Source organism: Panthera pardus, unplaced genomic scaffold (genome assembly GCF_024362965.1).
Source record: "Panthera pardus isolate Hobbes unplaced genomic scaffold, ASM2436296v1 HiC_scaffold_21, whole genome shotgun sequence".
In the NCBI taxonomy this organism is placed as follows: domain Eukaryota; kingdom Metazoa; phylum Chordata; class Mammalia; order Carnivora; family Felidae; genus Panthera; species Panthera pardus.
This window is the reverse complement of record NW_026526777.1, coordinates 58,325,435-58,340,050: the sequence shown is the minus strand read 5'-3', so window position 1 is coordinate 58,340,050 and position 14,616 is coordinate 58,325,435. Positions and strand designations below refer to the sequence as shown.

Here is a 14,616-nt window from a genome sequence, read left to right as displayed (position 1 = left end):
CTGGAGCCCTCTGAAGTCACGGCAGACAGCTTAAGGGATGAGAAAGCAAGTGTGGGAAATTCAACAACAACCTTGAGAGCGGGGACACCGGCAGAGGCAGGAGAGGCCTCCAGCCTTACCTCCCATGGCACCTGGCGAGGGGAAGGAATGAGCCCCAGGAGGGGGCTCCAGCTCAGGCAGGGCACAGTGAGCCCAGCGAAGGCACCGTCTCAAGGAGAGGGCAAAGCGGATCGCTCAGGACTCTGCTGAGAGCTCCTCCCGCCCCGCGGTCACCCGTGAACCCACCGCACCCCGAACCTGTCCTCAAACTACGAAGGAGTTCGAAGCTCTGAAACCTCGGCTCAGGAGGAGGAGGGTAACCTCAGACAAGGAGAGGGTGTCGTTAAAAGTTTGACCTGCCATCAGAGCAAATAGAGGGCTTGGCCGGGCTGCCCTCCTCCGCCACGTCCTCGGGCAGGGCTCTGGGATCACTACGGGGCCAGATTCGGTTATGAAAAAGGTTTTTTAGTTTTGCTCTCCGATTTGAGGGCTTTTCACTTGTGTCCCTCCGCCCCCGCCAAGGGCGTGAGCTCAGGTCCTGACCTTCAGTCACTGAGAGACACCCCAAGAGCCCGCTGGCCTCAGGAGGAAGGGAGAGGCGAAGAGCAGAGAAGCTGGGGGAAGCGGGGAGCTTCCAAAAGGTGAAGGGGCAAGAACACTGACCCCTCGGGAGAGCTGACAGCTACGGAGCAACGGCTGCCACGGACCCCGACTCAAAGGAAGCTTGGGGTCCTGAACCTGGCCCTCCGCAGCCCTGGGAGGAGGCGGGCGCCGGGGGCGGGGCGCCGGGGGCGGGGCGCCGGGGGCGGGGCGCCGGGGGCGGGGCGCCGGGGGCGGGGCGCCGGGGGCGGGGCGCCGGGGGCGGGGCGCCGGGGGCGGGCGAGTCGAGGCCCCGCCCTCCCGCAGCAGGGGGCGCCCGGGCCGGAAGTCCTCTAGGCCCCTGCAGCCGTCTAGGCGCCTCTCGCTTCCGCCCCACCTGCCGCCCCTTCCGAAGCCTTTCTAGCCCACCGCCCCGAGCGAGCTACCTGGCGTGTGGCGCCTTCGTTCCCTTTGCAAAGGGAGACCCGTAGTGCCTACGGGCGGGACGTGGCGAACATCCTGCGAGCTCCGTACCTGCAAGATCCCATAAGCAGCACTGGGAAAGTTAGCTCTTAACCCTCCTCCGGGGTTTCTTCCGCGCCCGCTCCGCCCGCCTGCTTTCAGCAGCGGGCTGCCGTCCGAGGGGGCGGACGGGAGGCTGAGCCAGGCGCGACGGTCCCCTCGCGCCCAGCGAGCGCTGACGGCGGCGAGACGCTGCGCGGCCGGCACCCCGCGGGGCCCCGCACCCTCCCAGCCGCGGCCTCCGCGCCCGCCGCCACGCCGTGTGCAGCGTAGACCCGGGCGCTGGGTGGTCTAGCTGAGGCGAGAGGGGTTCCGAGGCCCACCGCTGCGGGTGCACGGTCCAGGCGGTGGGAGAAAGGTCGCAGGTCGGGTCGGCGGGAAAGGCGACGAGAGGCGGGGCGAGGCTGAAGGGAGGCGCCGGGAACCGCTCTGCCGAGAGTGGCTCGTTGGTCTAGGGGTATGATTCTCGCTTCGGGTGCGAGAGGTCCCGGGTTCAAATCCCGGACGAGCCCAGGCTTTTCTTTCTTTCCCTCCGCACTTTACACTTTCATTCTTTTTTCCTTACTCACACTTATATGAAACAGAGTGCTCTGGTCCCTTGAGCTCGAATGTTGATTCCCCCAATTTTGCGAAGGAAGAAATCGAATGGGATCCATTCGTACCAAATGGCCACGGTGCGTCGGAGAGCAAGGGGGAGAACCGCTGTACCCTTACAGCACGCGCGCCGGGAAAGAGAGGCGCCTGGTGCAGAGTCCTGGTCCCCCCAACACCCCCGCCTCACGTGGGCAGGGCGCCGAGCACTGGCCGGTCGGCGAGAAGGGGCGCGCCGTCCACCTGCCGACGCCCAGCACCCGGCCCGCGGCTGGACGGGCGCGGGATGGGGCGTGGTTAAACCACACCTGCGGGCAACCGAGAACGGAACTCTGCGTCCCTTGCCCACGCGCGCGACTCGGGAACTGGCCGGGGTAGGGACAGCGTTTCCAAAGTGTTCAAATGTTTTCAAACTTTTACGTTTTCACGTTGTCTTTTCATGGTATCGGGTGTAATGTTCAAAAAAAAAACAAAAACAAAAACCTCAATTTCGAGTTTTGCACCAACATATGTTTATTGCGTGTATTGCTCTAAGAGTCAGAAAGTTTTTAATTCATCAAGGAAGTTTTTTAAAAAGGAGGGCTCGTCCGGGATTTGAACCCGGGACCTCTCGCACCCTAAGCGAGAATCATACCCCTAGACCAACGAGCCGATGTGATCTCCGGCTGCCTGCTATACTAAAGGAAGGGAAAGATACTTATTCTGGCGCCCCCAAGTGGTTATTTACATATTGTGTCTCCAGCGTTCGTATGGTTTTGTGTTCTAGAGTTTTCTATTTTCCTTTTTAACTTTTTATCTTCGAGAATCCGACACAGAAGAAAACAAACGGTCTCGTTACCAGCGTAATATTTACCTCTTATTTCGAAAACCATAAGTCTGTTTATATTCATCGCTAAAAGATCGCAGTGTGTCTGTTGCAATGTCCCTGTGGCAGGAAAATCCTAGACACTTTCCCTTACCGTGTTCTGGACCTTGCGCTTTCTAATAATAGTAAAATTGTCGGTTTCAGGACTACCTTTTATCCTAGGGTTCAAAATGCCACCTTTCCAAGCCTTGTGAATTCCCATTGTGTTTTTACTCAAACTATTCTCTTCAGCTGGAAAATCTCTTTCCTTTCGGATAAATCCCAAGCTCTGACCTTCCCGGAGAGATCCTGTAACATATTAAAATCAACTGTATGTGGCATATAACTGGGGTGCAGTCTTGTCTCCTCTAATCATGATTTCTTGGAGGACAAGATGCCAACACCAACACTGAAATCTGTATAACTGGCAACCAATTGTGTAATTCATTATAACTGGTGTCCGATCGTCCCAGTATCTTTTATGGCATGACTTGCTTACTATATTTTAAATTCTTAAATATTTAGTATTTAAACTTATGCCAACAGAGCTGGTGCTCAGTAATTGGCGAACTGGTTTCAAGTTCCTTAACAATACAAATCTTGGTAAACTGTCTCTCTAACAAATAACAAACCAGATCGGCAACAACAAGCGGAAGGATGGCTACCCTAAATAGACCTCTTCATTTGTTTTATTTCATATCAGTGCGTTCATTCATCTGATTGCTCAACAAACAGTACAATACTATGTACCAGACACTGAATGGTCAACTTTCTTCCTATGGTTTTTGATTTTATTAAAGCCCCAGGACAGGACCCATGGGCAGGAAGAGCCGCCAAGAAGTTTCTATTTCTCATGAGAATGAGGAGCTAAAAATTATGACTTGTGAGATAAACTACTGTCGCCACTTCAGATTTCTGAAAACGTCAGTTTCCACAGTTCCTAAGGTGTCTCTGTGCTCTCCTCTCCCGCTTGAATTTGCTATAGTTATTACTGTTTTCAGGTTTGTTTTTTTTTTCTTACTCCTACTGCACTCCAGGGATTGCAAAACAGTTTATCTATTACTCTTCAGGCTCCATCGGAGTATCTCACTTGCCTCTCACAACGATGCAGGAAGACCGACAGTAACAAAACTTCAGAATATCGATTGCCTAACCCACGGTGATAAATATCTGTGTCCTGGTGAAGGAACACCTGTGACCTGTGACCCTCTGCAAGGGACATTCTTCCCTTGTAGGTTTCTGTGAAGCAGAAGTGGGGTCCAGGGAGGCAGAGGATCTTAAGGAGCATTTTCTCCCCGTCACAGTGAATGAAGAAGCCTGGCGACATGTACTTCTACAGTCAACCTCTCTCTAAGGACCCCCATTATTCTTGTTACCCCAATTTGGTGCCCAGAAATATCATAGACACTAGAACTCTAATTTTCAGTGTTTTCTAGCAAAAAATGCAACCCTTCTGAATTAAGCCGTCCTGGCAATAGAAATGTCAATGAAATTGATTCAGCTTCAGGCAAATCTTTTTCATGGTGGCCTGGGATTCATCTTTGACTCTGACATCTATTTGTGAATAATCCGATTCTCAGTGTTCCAGAAACCTCTTGCTATCGCGACCCACAGATCACAGTGTTCCAATGCCTCTAGCAACAGATCTTAAAAGACAAGGAGGGAAAGGACGCCAGTGAGAATACGGGAGGTGGGGGAAGATTCTGCCACAATCACAAATAGCTGTGTGAAATTTTGGTGTCTGTCACCCTCTTCCTAATTTCTCCCATTAATTCCAGCCCTAGAAAATTCAGTCTGTATATATTTGCCAGCACTAGATGCTCCTGAGTGCCCCTTATCTTTTTTTTTTTTTTAAGTGTATTTATTGAGAGGGGGAGAGAGAGAGAGAGAGAGAGAGCAGGGCAGGGACAGAGAGAGAGGGAGAGAGAGAATACCAAGCAGGCTCCACACCAGCAGCATTGACCCCGACGCAGGGCTCTAACTCATGAACGTGAGATCATGACTTGCACCAAAACCAAGAATCAGACACTTAACCGGCTGAGCCACCCAGGCGCCCCACAACTGCATTTTTTGTGCACTGCATGGAAAAGGAAGTCTGTGAGCTGATGGGCCTGTGTAGATAACTGTTATCAAAAGGCCTCTGTGCATGACTTTTTCTTATTATTGATTTTGTGGGGAAAGTTCTCCCCCAAGGAGCCCCTTCTTTTCAGAGGCAGTCATCCATTAAAAGGATCTTTCTGACTTGATTGGAAGTCCTCAGTGGATTCTGATCGTATTGCCTGGACTGCTTGAGCTGGTGAAGGGAAGTTTCTAGGAGGAGGAAAGCGGTATGGGAAGACAAGGAGGTTTGTTGAGTGAGGATCACGGGCGGCTAACCAATAATGATTGGAATCCAAAGGTTTTGGGTTTGTTTTCCCATTTACTTTCTACAGCAGGATCAGAAACCACAGTGTAAGGGCTGTGGCTCAAACAACCTCGCATGATTGTTTTTTTCTTTGTAACTTCACTAGATCAATTTAATGAGCATTCACCGATCTCTTCATCCGACAAATATAATGCAGACATAAATTGCATAGGGAGGGTTTGCGACTTGAATGGGTGGTAAGCATAGGCCTCTTTGAGAAGATAACATGGCAGCAAAGGCTAGAAGGTCAGGAAGGTGTGAGGCAGGTCCGTATCTGGAAGAACCAACTGGGTAGCAGGGGATAAGCCAGTGCCAACACCCTGAGACCTGAGTGTACCTGAAATGTTCCAGAAATAGCAATGGGGAGAGTGTGGCTAAGAGGAGGGGAGCAAGAGTGAGAGTAATAGGAGACGAGTGTTGCTGTGTGCCAGGCTCTGTCTGAAGGCCCTGGGAAAACATGGAACCGTATGGCTAGTCCCTCGTGTCCCTAGAGGGGGACCATTTTATATGGGAGACAGACAGGTAAGTAGATAATAGCAAGCAAGTGCTGATATGATACTAGTTAACATGTATTGAGAACGTACCGCCCAATACATTACTCCCATGTGTGTTTGCAAAGACCCTGAGAGAGGAATCCTATACTAAAACCTAAAGACGATGCGTTAGAAATCAGAAGGAGTACAGAGCTGTACCGGATGGCAGTGGTCAAGTGCACACAGGGCGGCGTAGGTATTACAGACCGCGGGAAACCTTTCTAGAGGAACTCACCCTCCACTTATAGTCTGAAAGACGAGAAGATAAACTTTGACCGTCAAGGGACAGAGGGAGGCCTGAAGCCTGAGGAAGCAGCGAGAACAGAGCCCTGCGGGCGTGAAGGGGCAGGGCTGGAGCCGAAGGCAGGTTCGGATTGCACGACTGGAGTGTGGGCTGGAGGGCACAGGGCAGGGGCTCACAAACGCAGTCTGCAGGGATGTGCATGCCGGCCAAGGTGCTTGGGCTTCATGCTTACGGCAATAAGGAGCCGATGAAAGGCTCTAGAAAGGATGTGAATGGGAAATTCATTCTGTCCGCTTTCAGGTGGAGGCCAGCCCCCTGCGAAACAACTCACAGTGGAGGTGTTCTCGTTTGTTCTCTCTGGCCTGGTTTTCCTACCTGTGGGGGGTGCACACGGGCTTTGGGGGACCGGAGAGAATGCCAAGGCACGCGGGGAGAAGCTGGCTGGGGCTTGAAGCTAGGGAAAAAGGGAGGGGGGCTGCTGTGCTCCAGTCCGGGGGTGGCCAAATCCGGGTGTCATCCAGGAGTCCCAGCAACTAGTGCTCAGATAGACAAGCCCTCTGACTTTTCCAAGCAGGTGATGTCTCAGAGGTCGTTTTTTCCCGTGTACTGTAGAGCACCTCACCGCCACGGCAGCCTCTCAGGCTCCATGTAGCCCTTCTGCGGCTTCCCCGGGTGAGACCTCAATATCTAATTGCCTTCTGGTTGCCCATGGTGTGTTCTCGGCATTTTAAGCTATGTCCAAGGCCCAGCTCGTTAGCCGTCCTCACAGACCAGTTTCTTTTCCTTGGCTTTTATTTTATATATATATACATACACATATATATATATGTATATATATATTTATATGTATGTATGTGTATATACACATATACATATATATATTTATATATGTATATATATAAATATATTTATATATTTACATATGTATATATAAATATATTTATATATTTATATATGTATATGTGTATATATATTTATTTACATATATATGTATATATGTATATATGTATATATTTATATATAAATATTATATATTTATATATAAATATATTTATATTTATAAATATATATATATTTATATATATTTACATATATATGTATATGTATATATATTTACATATATATAAATTTCTTTATTTTTTATAAAAATTTTAATTTATTTATTTATGTTCATTTATATATTTATTCATAAATTATTTATTTATATACATTTATTTGTATATATATTTATATAAATGTATCTGTATATATGAATTTATTTATTTATATTTTATTTATATTATATGTATATTTATATCTATATTTATATGTATATTTATATGTATATTATTTGTATATATGAATTTACTTATTTATTTATTTATTTACATCCAAGTTAGGAGTAGATTCCTAAATGCCCCTTACCCATGTAGCCCACCCCCGCCTCCCACAACCCCTCCAGCGACCCTCTGTTTGTTCTCTATATTTAAGAGTCTTTTATGTTTTGTCCTCCTGCCTGTTTTTATATTATTTTTGCTTCCCTTACCTTATGTTCATCTGCTTTGAATCTTGAATTCCTCATATGAGTGAAGTCATATGATATTTGTCTTTCTCTGACTAATTTCACTTAGCACAATACCCTCTAGGTCCATCCATGAAGTTGCAAATGGCAAGATTTCATTCTTTTTTGATTGCCGAGTAATACTCCAGTGTATATATATCCCACATCTTCTTTATCCATTCATCAGTTGATGGAAATTTGGGCTCTCTCCATACTTTGGCTATTGTCGATAGTGCTGCTATAAACATGGGGGTGCATGTGTCCCTTCGAAGCAGCACACCTGTATCCCTTGGATAAATGCCTAGTAGAGCAATTTCTGGGTCATAGGGTAGTTCTATGTTTAATTTTTTGAGGAACTGCCATACTGTTTTCCAGAGTGGCCACACCAGTTTGCATTCCCACCAGCAGTGCAAAACAGACCCTCTTTCTTCGCATCCTCGCCATCATCTGTTGTTGCCTGAGTTGTTAATGCTAGCTATTCCAACAGGTGTGAGGTGGTATCTCATTGTGGTTTTGATTTGTATTCCCTGATGGTGAGCGATGTGGAGCATTTTTGCATGTGTCGGTTGGCCATCTGATGTCTTCTTTGGAGAAGTGTCTATTCATGTCTTTTGCGCATTTCTTCACTGGATTATTCGTTTTTTGGGTGTTGAGTTTGATAAGTTCTTTATAGATTTTGGACACTAACCCTTTATCTGATATGTCATTTGCAAATATCTTCTCCCATTCTGTCGGTTGCCTTTTGGTTTTGCTTTGTTTCCTTTGCTGTGCAGAAGCCTTTTATTTTAATGAGGTCCCAATAGTTCATTTTTGCTTTTGTTTCCCTTGCCTCCAGAGACGTGTTAAGAAGTTGCTGTGGCCAAGGTCAAAGAGGTTTTTTGCCTAATTGCTCCTCGAGGATTTTGATGGCTTTCTGTCTTACATGTAGGTCTTTCATCCATTTTGAGTTTATTTTTGTGTAGGGTGTAAGAAAGTGGTCCAGGTTCATTTTTCTGCATGTTGCTGTTCAGTTTTCCCAGCACCACTTGCTGAAGAGACTGTCTTTATTCCATTGGATACTCTTTCCTGCTTTGTCAAAGATTACTTGGCCATACATTTGTGGGTCCGTTTCTGGGTTCTCTATTCTGTTCCGTTGATCTGAGTGTCTTTGTGCCAGTACCATACTGTCTCGATGATTACAGCTTTGTAATACAGCTTGAAGTCTAGGCTTGTGATGCCTCCAGCTTTGGTTTTCTTTTTCAAGATTGCTTTGGCTATTCGGGGTCTTTTCTGGTTCCATACAAATTATAGGATTGCTTGTTCTAGCTCTGTGAAGAATGCTGGTGTTATTTTGATAGGGATTGCTATTTTGTACATATTTTAAAAGTTCATTTACCTATTTTGAGAGAGACAGAGACAGAGACAGAGAGCGCAAGCAGGGGAGGGGCAGAGAGAGAATCCCAAGCAGGCTCTGCACTCAGTCCCAATCCCAAGAGTCAGACACTTAACCAACTGAGCCACCCAGGAGCCCCTCTTCCTCGGCTCTTAGTTTTGGTTGCCTGGTTATCACCATTCTTTACTCAGGCCAAAAACTAGAGGTTACACCTGTCTTTCTGGATTCTTTTCTATTGATTAGACTTCCCATCCAATTGGTCCCCAGCCCCGTCACCATCTCCCTGAAATGCTTCTCCACTCCTTGTCTTCCCCTCTACCTCTCTTCCCACTCACCTGGTCTGCTGCAGTGGTCACCCTCCTAAAACACAGGCTTGAACTTGTCCTTCCCCCTTTACCTCTCCCCACTGCCTGTGCAATAAAGACAACCTAGGGCTCTTCAAAAGATGACCACAGCCTACTTTTCCAGCATTCTCTTTCCCTCACTCCTCTGAAGTTCCAAACCATGCAGGATTTACTATTTCTTGCACCTGGTACTGTTTTCCTGTTTCTGAGTTTGCTTTTCCTGCCACTTTCTGGTGAACCTGTACTCATCGTTTAAAGTTCATCTCAAATGCTACATCCTCTGTGCATCTATCTTTCCCACACATCTCTTGGGCCAGTGGTTCTCAGAAGGGGAAGGTATGTGTGTTGAGGTACATCACAGTCAGAGAAGCTTGTAACATTGCATGTGTCTTTGAGAACCACTGCCCCTGTTGGCCTTGGGTTTCTCCTTTATTCGCCCTTCTCTTCAAGCATCAAAAAACCTCTAGTACCAGCGTACCTGGGTGGCTCAGTCGGTTAAACGGGTTGAACATCCTACTTCGGCTGGGGCCATGATCTCATGGTTCACAAGTTCGAGCCCTGCTCGGGGCTCTGTGCTGACAGCTCAGAGCCTAGAGCCTGCTTCACATTCTGTGTCTCCCTCTTTCCCTGCCCCCTCCCCTGCTCACACTCTGTCTCTCTCTCTCTCTTTCTCAAAAATAAATACAAAATTTAAAAAAATCTAGTACCTGTTTGTCTACACTGGTGGATTATGCACTTTTTGAGAGTAAAGCCTAGGTGTTCTACAGCTATAGCACATAGTAGTTCCTCACTGAATGCATTTGTATTCTATTCAATGGACATTCCAGACACACTTCGTTAGGATCTTATAGGGCAAAACGTCATGCTTTTTTAGTTTCCTCTCACTAATGCTAATTATTATGAATTTGCATACAAGGTTGGAAGGCTAAAACAGCAAAAATATCAGGACCGGCGTTTATAAAGCTGACTTTAGGCAAAACCCAAAATGAGAGACCGCACTTGGGTTTTCTCACCAGGCCCCACTCTTGTGCTAATTGTCTACGTTTCGTTCCTTCCTTCACTCCATCGCGCCCCCCCCCCCCCCCCCCCCCCCGCCAATCTGTATTCTTCCTTTCCTTCACTTACTCTCAACTTTTCATGCTTCTGTTCCCCCTTCTGTGCCCTTCTTGGGTATTCTCGTAAGGACCCTTCCAAGCACTCTCCAGTGCTTATTGGGCATCCAGTGAGTGGCATACACTGTTCTGGGCCAAAGTAACCAAGTTGAGCAGAGTCGGCCAAGGCACTTCAGAGTCAGAAACTTCCCCACGCCCACTTTTAATGACAAATTGAGGGACATTTAGTGTGCAAAAGGAAAACAAACAAAAAGCACATTCATTCGCGTTCCAAGCAGCAGGAAAGAGTTCCCAGTTTCCACCCTTTCTTAAGCCAAAAGGAGTACTCCTAAGAGGAGATCCGGGCAAGATGGAGACTTCTTTTAAAGCTAGATTTCTCCAATTGCGACACATAAATTACCTAGTCGAGGCAAAGGACAGGCCTCGCAAGGGGCCAGGCGGGAGATGTGCTCCATGTGGGCGACCGAATCATCCCATCATCCCATCGTCCCCTTCATTCTATTTTCTTTGTAAATGAACTGCTGCTTTTCCTTTAGGTGAGGCTCCAGAAACCCAGAAGGGCTGACCCGGAGGCGAGCGCAGACCCGGCGAAGACCCGCCGGCCAGGAGACACTATGCAGAGATCTGCTGGACTGGAGCTCCGAAGAGGCAGAGGAGACGGCGGCCGGCGGCCGGTGGACGGGACACTGGCGGACACCGGAGCAGGCGGCGGGCCGGGCGGCAGCCCAGCGCCGCCCAAGACCCAGGCCTCCAGCGCCAGGAGAAGGAGCCTGGGGTGGAAGCCTGGGTGGGACCGGGGGGAGGGCGGGCCTCCGGAGCAGAGGGCGTGATGGGCAGTCGGTGTCCTCCAATCGCGTCCTGGCGAGGGAGCGGGGCCGGCCAATGAGCGGACGGCTGGGGCCGGCGTGGGGGCCAGGAGCGGGGAGCGCGGCGTGGAGGTGCCAGCGGGCGCGGGCGCGGGCGCGGGCGCGACGAGGCTGGAGCCCCTGTGGCGAGGCGAGCCGAGCCGAGCGCAGCGGGGACGGGGACCCAGGGCCGCGGCGGCGGCGGCGGCGGCGGCGGCGGCGGGAGGACGATGGCAGTGCCCGCCGGGGCCGAGGCAGTGATTGCAGCCCCAGCCCGCAGGCGCTGGCTGTGGTCGGTGCTGGCGGCGGCGCTCGGGCTGTGTGAGTGATGCCGGGGCCGGGCCGGGGCGGCGGGGGCCTCGCGGGGCCGGCGCCCTTCCCTCGCGGCAGCCGCGGGCCCTGCGCGCCGGGCGCCGAGATGGGGAGGGGGCGCGGCCTGCGCGCTCCGGGGCCGGGGGAGCGCGGAGCCTTCCTTCCTCCCGATCCCTGCGCGTGCGGGAGGAGGGGCGAGCTCCCCACCTTGCTCCTTCCTGGGGGGGCTGTCGGGACCGCGGGCCGGCGGGGTCTCCTGCCCTCCCCGCCTGGGGACCCGGGGTCGCCCGGGCCCGCCTGGGATTCCCGTTCGGGAGCCCGGGGTTCGGGCGCTCTCCACCTATGCGAGGTGGCGGAAGGTGGTAGGGCTTTCATTTGCAAGGCCTTTGTTGGGTTGTTTCCCCGCTTTAAGCGAATGTTTGGTTTTACCTTGTAAGTTCCATTTCGGGTGCTCTCCGATCCATTTTTTAAGGCTCGTGATGGAAGAGCCCTGGGGTCTCGTGCGTCTCGTGTGGCTTGCAGAGCGCCCACCGAGGGGACATTTAGATTACCTCTGCGTTAGGAAGCAGAGACTGGGAACATCACTGGAATACTGGAATGAGCTGGCTTAAAAGAATTTGGTCAAATACGTAATAACTCCAGGCATAGCCACCGCAGTTTGTCAAGACACATTAAAAAGCCCGTTTTTTCCTTTTCCCTTTTTTTTTTTTTTTTTTAAATGACCCTTTTTTCTTGCTTAATTTCATGGATCAACTTAAGGTAAACCCCAGGCTCGATTTATGGCATTGGGTGAGTTGTTTTATGGACATCTGAAGTGTTGGCCATAGGACTTTTTTGTGCTGTTGTTCAAAGCGGCGTACTTGCTTCCTCAGAATGTGGTTAAGTAATGGTTATAAAGAGGGCCAACTCCTGGGAAACCACGTAGACTTTTTCGTTTCTTTTGTTTCTCAAAATACCAGTTGCATCACAGTGTCTGAATACAAGTTTACTCAGTAATTTCTTCCCTGGAAAAGTCTTCAGGGTAATCTTCCGAACCAGGAAAACTTACCATTTAGCCACTGATTCCAACATGGTGAAGGATGAATGTAGAAGTCTCACCCTCCTTGAAAATGTACTTCGTAGGCCTAAGACAGTCCATTCCCTGTAAATATCTCTAGTGAGGAAAAAAAAAAAAAAAGGTTAAAAGTGTGTGTGTGGGGGGGGGGGTTGTTGGTGATGATGACAATATTTGTCTTTTAAGTAAAGGTAGGAAATAGCCTAAAACTAAGGTTTGTCAGAAAGCTCGGGTGCTTCAGACAGAATAATCAGGCACAAGAGGTCAGACATTGTACTGAGGACGTCAGGATGATCTTAATTAGACTGAAGGTGCTAAAAAAAGCAGAACTGAAAACCTGAGTATTCATGGATATTAATATGAACAGATCATCAGAATGATAGCTACCTTTATCTAGGATGTACCCAGCTCTTCAGTAATGAAAGGTGACTACTGATGTATGAGTGTCAGCAGCTAAGGTTAGCTTAATTTTAGAGAACGATTGAATGCTGCTTCTTGCCAGATCGTCTTTTTCTGGTCATGGACAGTGTACGTAACAGTTCGTTTTTATAGAAAACCTTCCTGAATTTGATGCAGATACATAGTTACTCAGCAAACCTTTTAAGTACCAAGCACCAAAAGTATTCTAGAAGGACGGCCCTGACTTCACATCATTTCCAGTTCAGTGGGAGAAACAGTGTGATAGTTAATACAAGAAGTCCTTGGATAACGGTGTGCTGTGAGAGCCCTAGGCAGAGCCATAATCTCAGACTGGAGGGCAGGCCACCAGAGGAAGGGGTGCTTAAGCTGAGTAGGCACTGGGCGAGGAGACCGCATATACAGAGTCCTGAATGGACCTGTTGGTCGGTCCGTGTGGTGGGAGGTAGGAGTGTGGCTGGGAAAGAGATGGGGGCAGTCAAGGCAGGAGAGCCAGCCAGAGGCATTAACTCACAGAGGACCTTGTTTGCCATGTGTAAGGCTGGATCTTTATCGTGAGGACTGTGGAGGCTGGTGAAGCCTTTCTTTCTCTGTGGAGATGTGAAGGATGGGCTGGAGAGATGAGGAGAAAGCTCTGGCTGGAAGCACAGATTTGGGAGGCATCACAGAAGAGAGTAAAAGCTTGCATGGTTTGGATGAGGTCACCGTGGAAGAGTGTGTTGAAGGAAACAGCAGGGGGCCCGACGACGGAGCCCTGGGCTATAGGGAACCTGGGAGGGAGGTCTGATGAGGAAATGAAGAACTGGAAGGATGCGGTGTCTTGGACCCACCCTCGATTCCGCCCTGCCCCTCATCAAGCCCCACATCCGGTTCTGCCATCGCCCAAATGCGTTTGGAATTCACCCCCTTTTTTTTCTTGTCAACGAACAGTCTGCTTTTAGCATTTTAGGCAGAGTCACCCAGCTGGTCTCCCCATTTCCCCATCTTGCCTCTTTTAATCCATTCTTCGCCCAACTGCAGGAATGATTTTTAGAAAAATGTAATCAGATCGTCTTAACTTTCTTGCTTACAGTCCTTAATGGCTTCCCCTGACATTCGCAATGACTCACCAGCTTCTCCCCATGGCCTGCGGTGCTTTGTGTGAGATCTGGTTACTGCCTCTCTGACTTCAGCTTGTGTCACTCACCCCCTTGCTCACTATATTCAAGCCACACTGCCATCTTGTTCTCTTTGACACTCATCCCCCTCTCAGGTCCTGTGCATTTGCTGTTCTGGCTCCCTGGCATACCGTTTCCCCAGGACTGCCCAGAGCGGTCTCCTTTTCATCAGTGAGGGCATAAATGTCACTTTTTCAGGGGCACCTGGGTGCCTCAGTTGGTTAAGTGACCGACTTTTGATTTCAGCTCAGGTGGTGATCTCCTGGTTCGTGAGTTCAAGCCCCTGCATTGGGCTCTGTGCTGACAGCACAGAGCCTGCTGGGATTCTCTGGTCCCCTCTGTCTCTGCAGCTCTCCTGCTCGCATGCACACACGTGTGCTTTCTCTCTCAAAAATAAATACACATTTCTTTCTAAATGTCTTTTTTTTCGGAGAGGCCTTTCTGTAACCACCCTACCCAGGGGAGTTCCCTGTTATCATTTCCTGGTCCTTTGTTTATTTCTTTTTTGTAATTTCTAACTATTTGGTTTTTCTTCTTTCCTCTCTGAGAATCCAGGACAGAGATAGCGTTTGTCTTGTTTATATAAATATCCCCAGTGCTTAGCACAGTGGATAGGATAGATGCTAAAGGGCAGTGAGGCATATGTATGTCTCAATAACAGTTTGTTAGTAGTTTGTAATCTGTAGTTAGCATTTAGCCTGGCGCAT

The 14,616-nt window shown here is 49.2% G+C and overlaps 1 protein-coding gene and 2 non-coding genes across 3 annotated transcripts in view; 2 read left to right on the top strand and 1 right to left on the bottom strand.

Annotated features, from left to right (window-relative positions):
* Window positions 1-1,580: 1,580 nt before the first annotated feature.
* TRNAP-CGG (transfer RNA proline (anticodon CGG)) lies at window positions 1,581-1,652 on the top strand. The gene has a single exon. It is a non-coding gene; the product is annotated as a tRNA-Pro (tRNA).
* Window positions 1,653-2,310: 658 nt separating this feature from the next.
* TRNAP-AGG (transfer RNA proline (anticodon AGG)) lies at window positions 2,311-2,382 on the bottom strand. Its single transcript has one exon. It is a non-coding gene; the product is annotated as a tRNA-Pro (tRNA).
* Window positions 2,383-11,079: 8,697 nt separating this feature from the next.
* MPZL1 (myelin protein zero like 1) overlaps window positions 11,080-14,616 on the top strand; it is a 63,663-nt gene continuing 60,126 nt past the window's right edge. Inside the window, exon 1 of the mRNA XM_053909347.1 lies at window positions 11,080-11,290. Coding sequence (XP_053765322.1) covers window positions 11,200-11,290 — 91 coding nt within the window. The 5' untranslated portion in view covers window positions 11,080-11,199. The remainder of the gene's footprint in view (window positions 11,291-14,616) is intronic.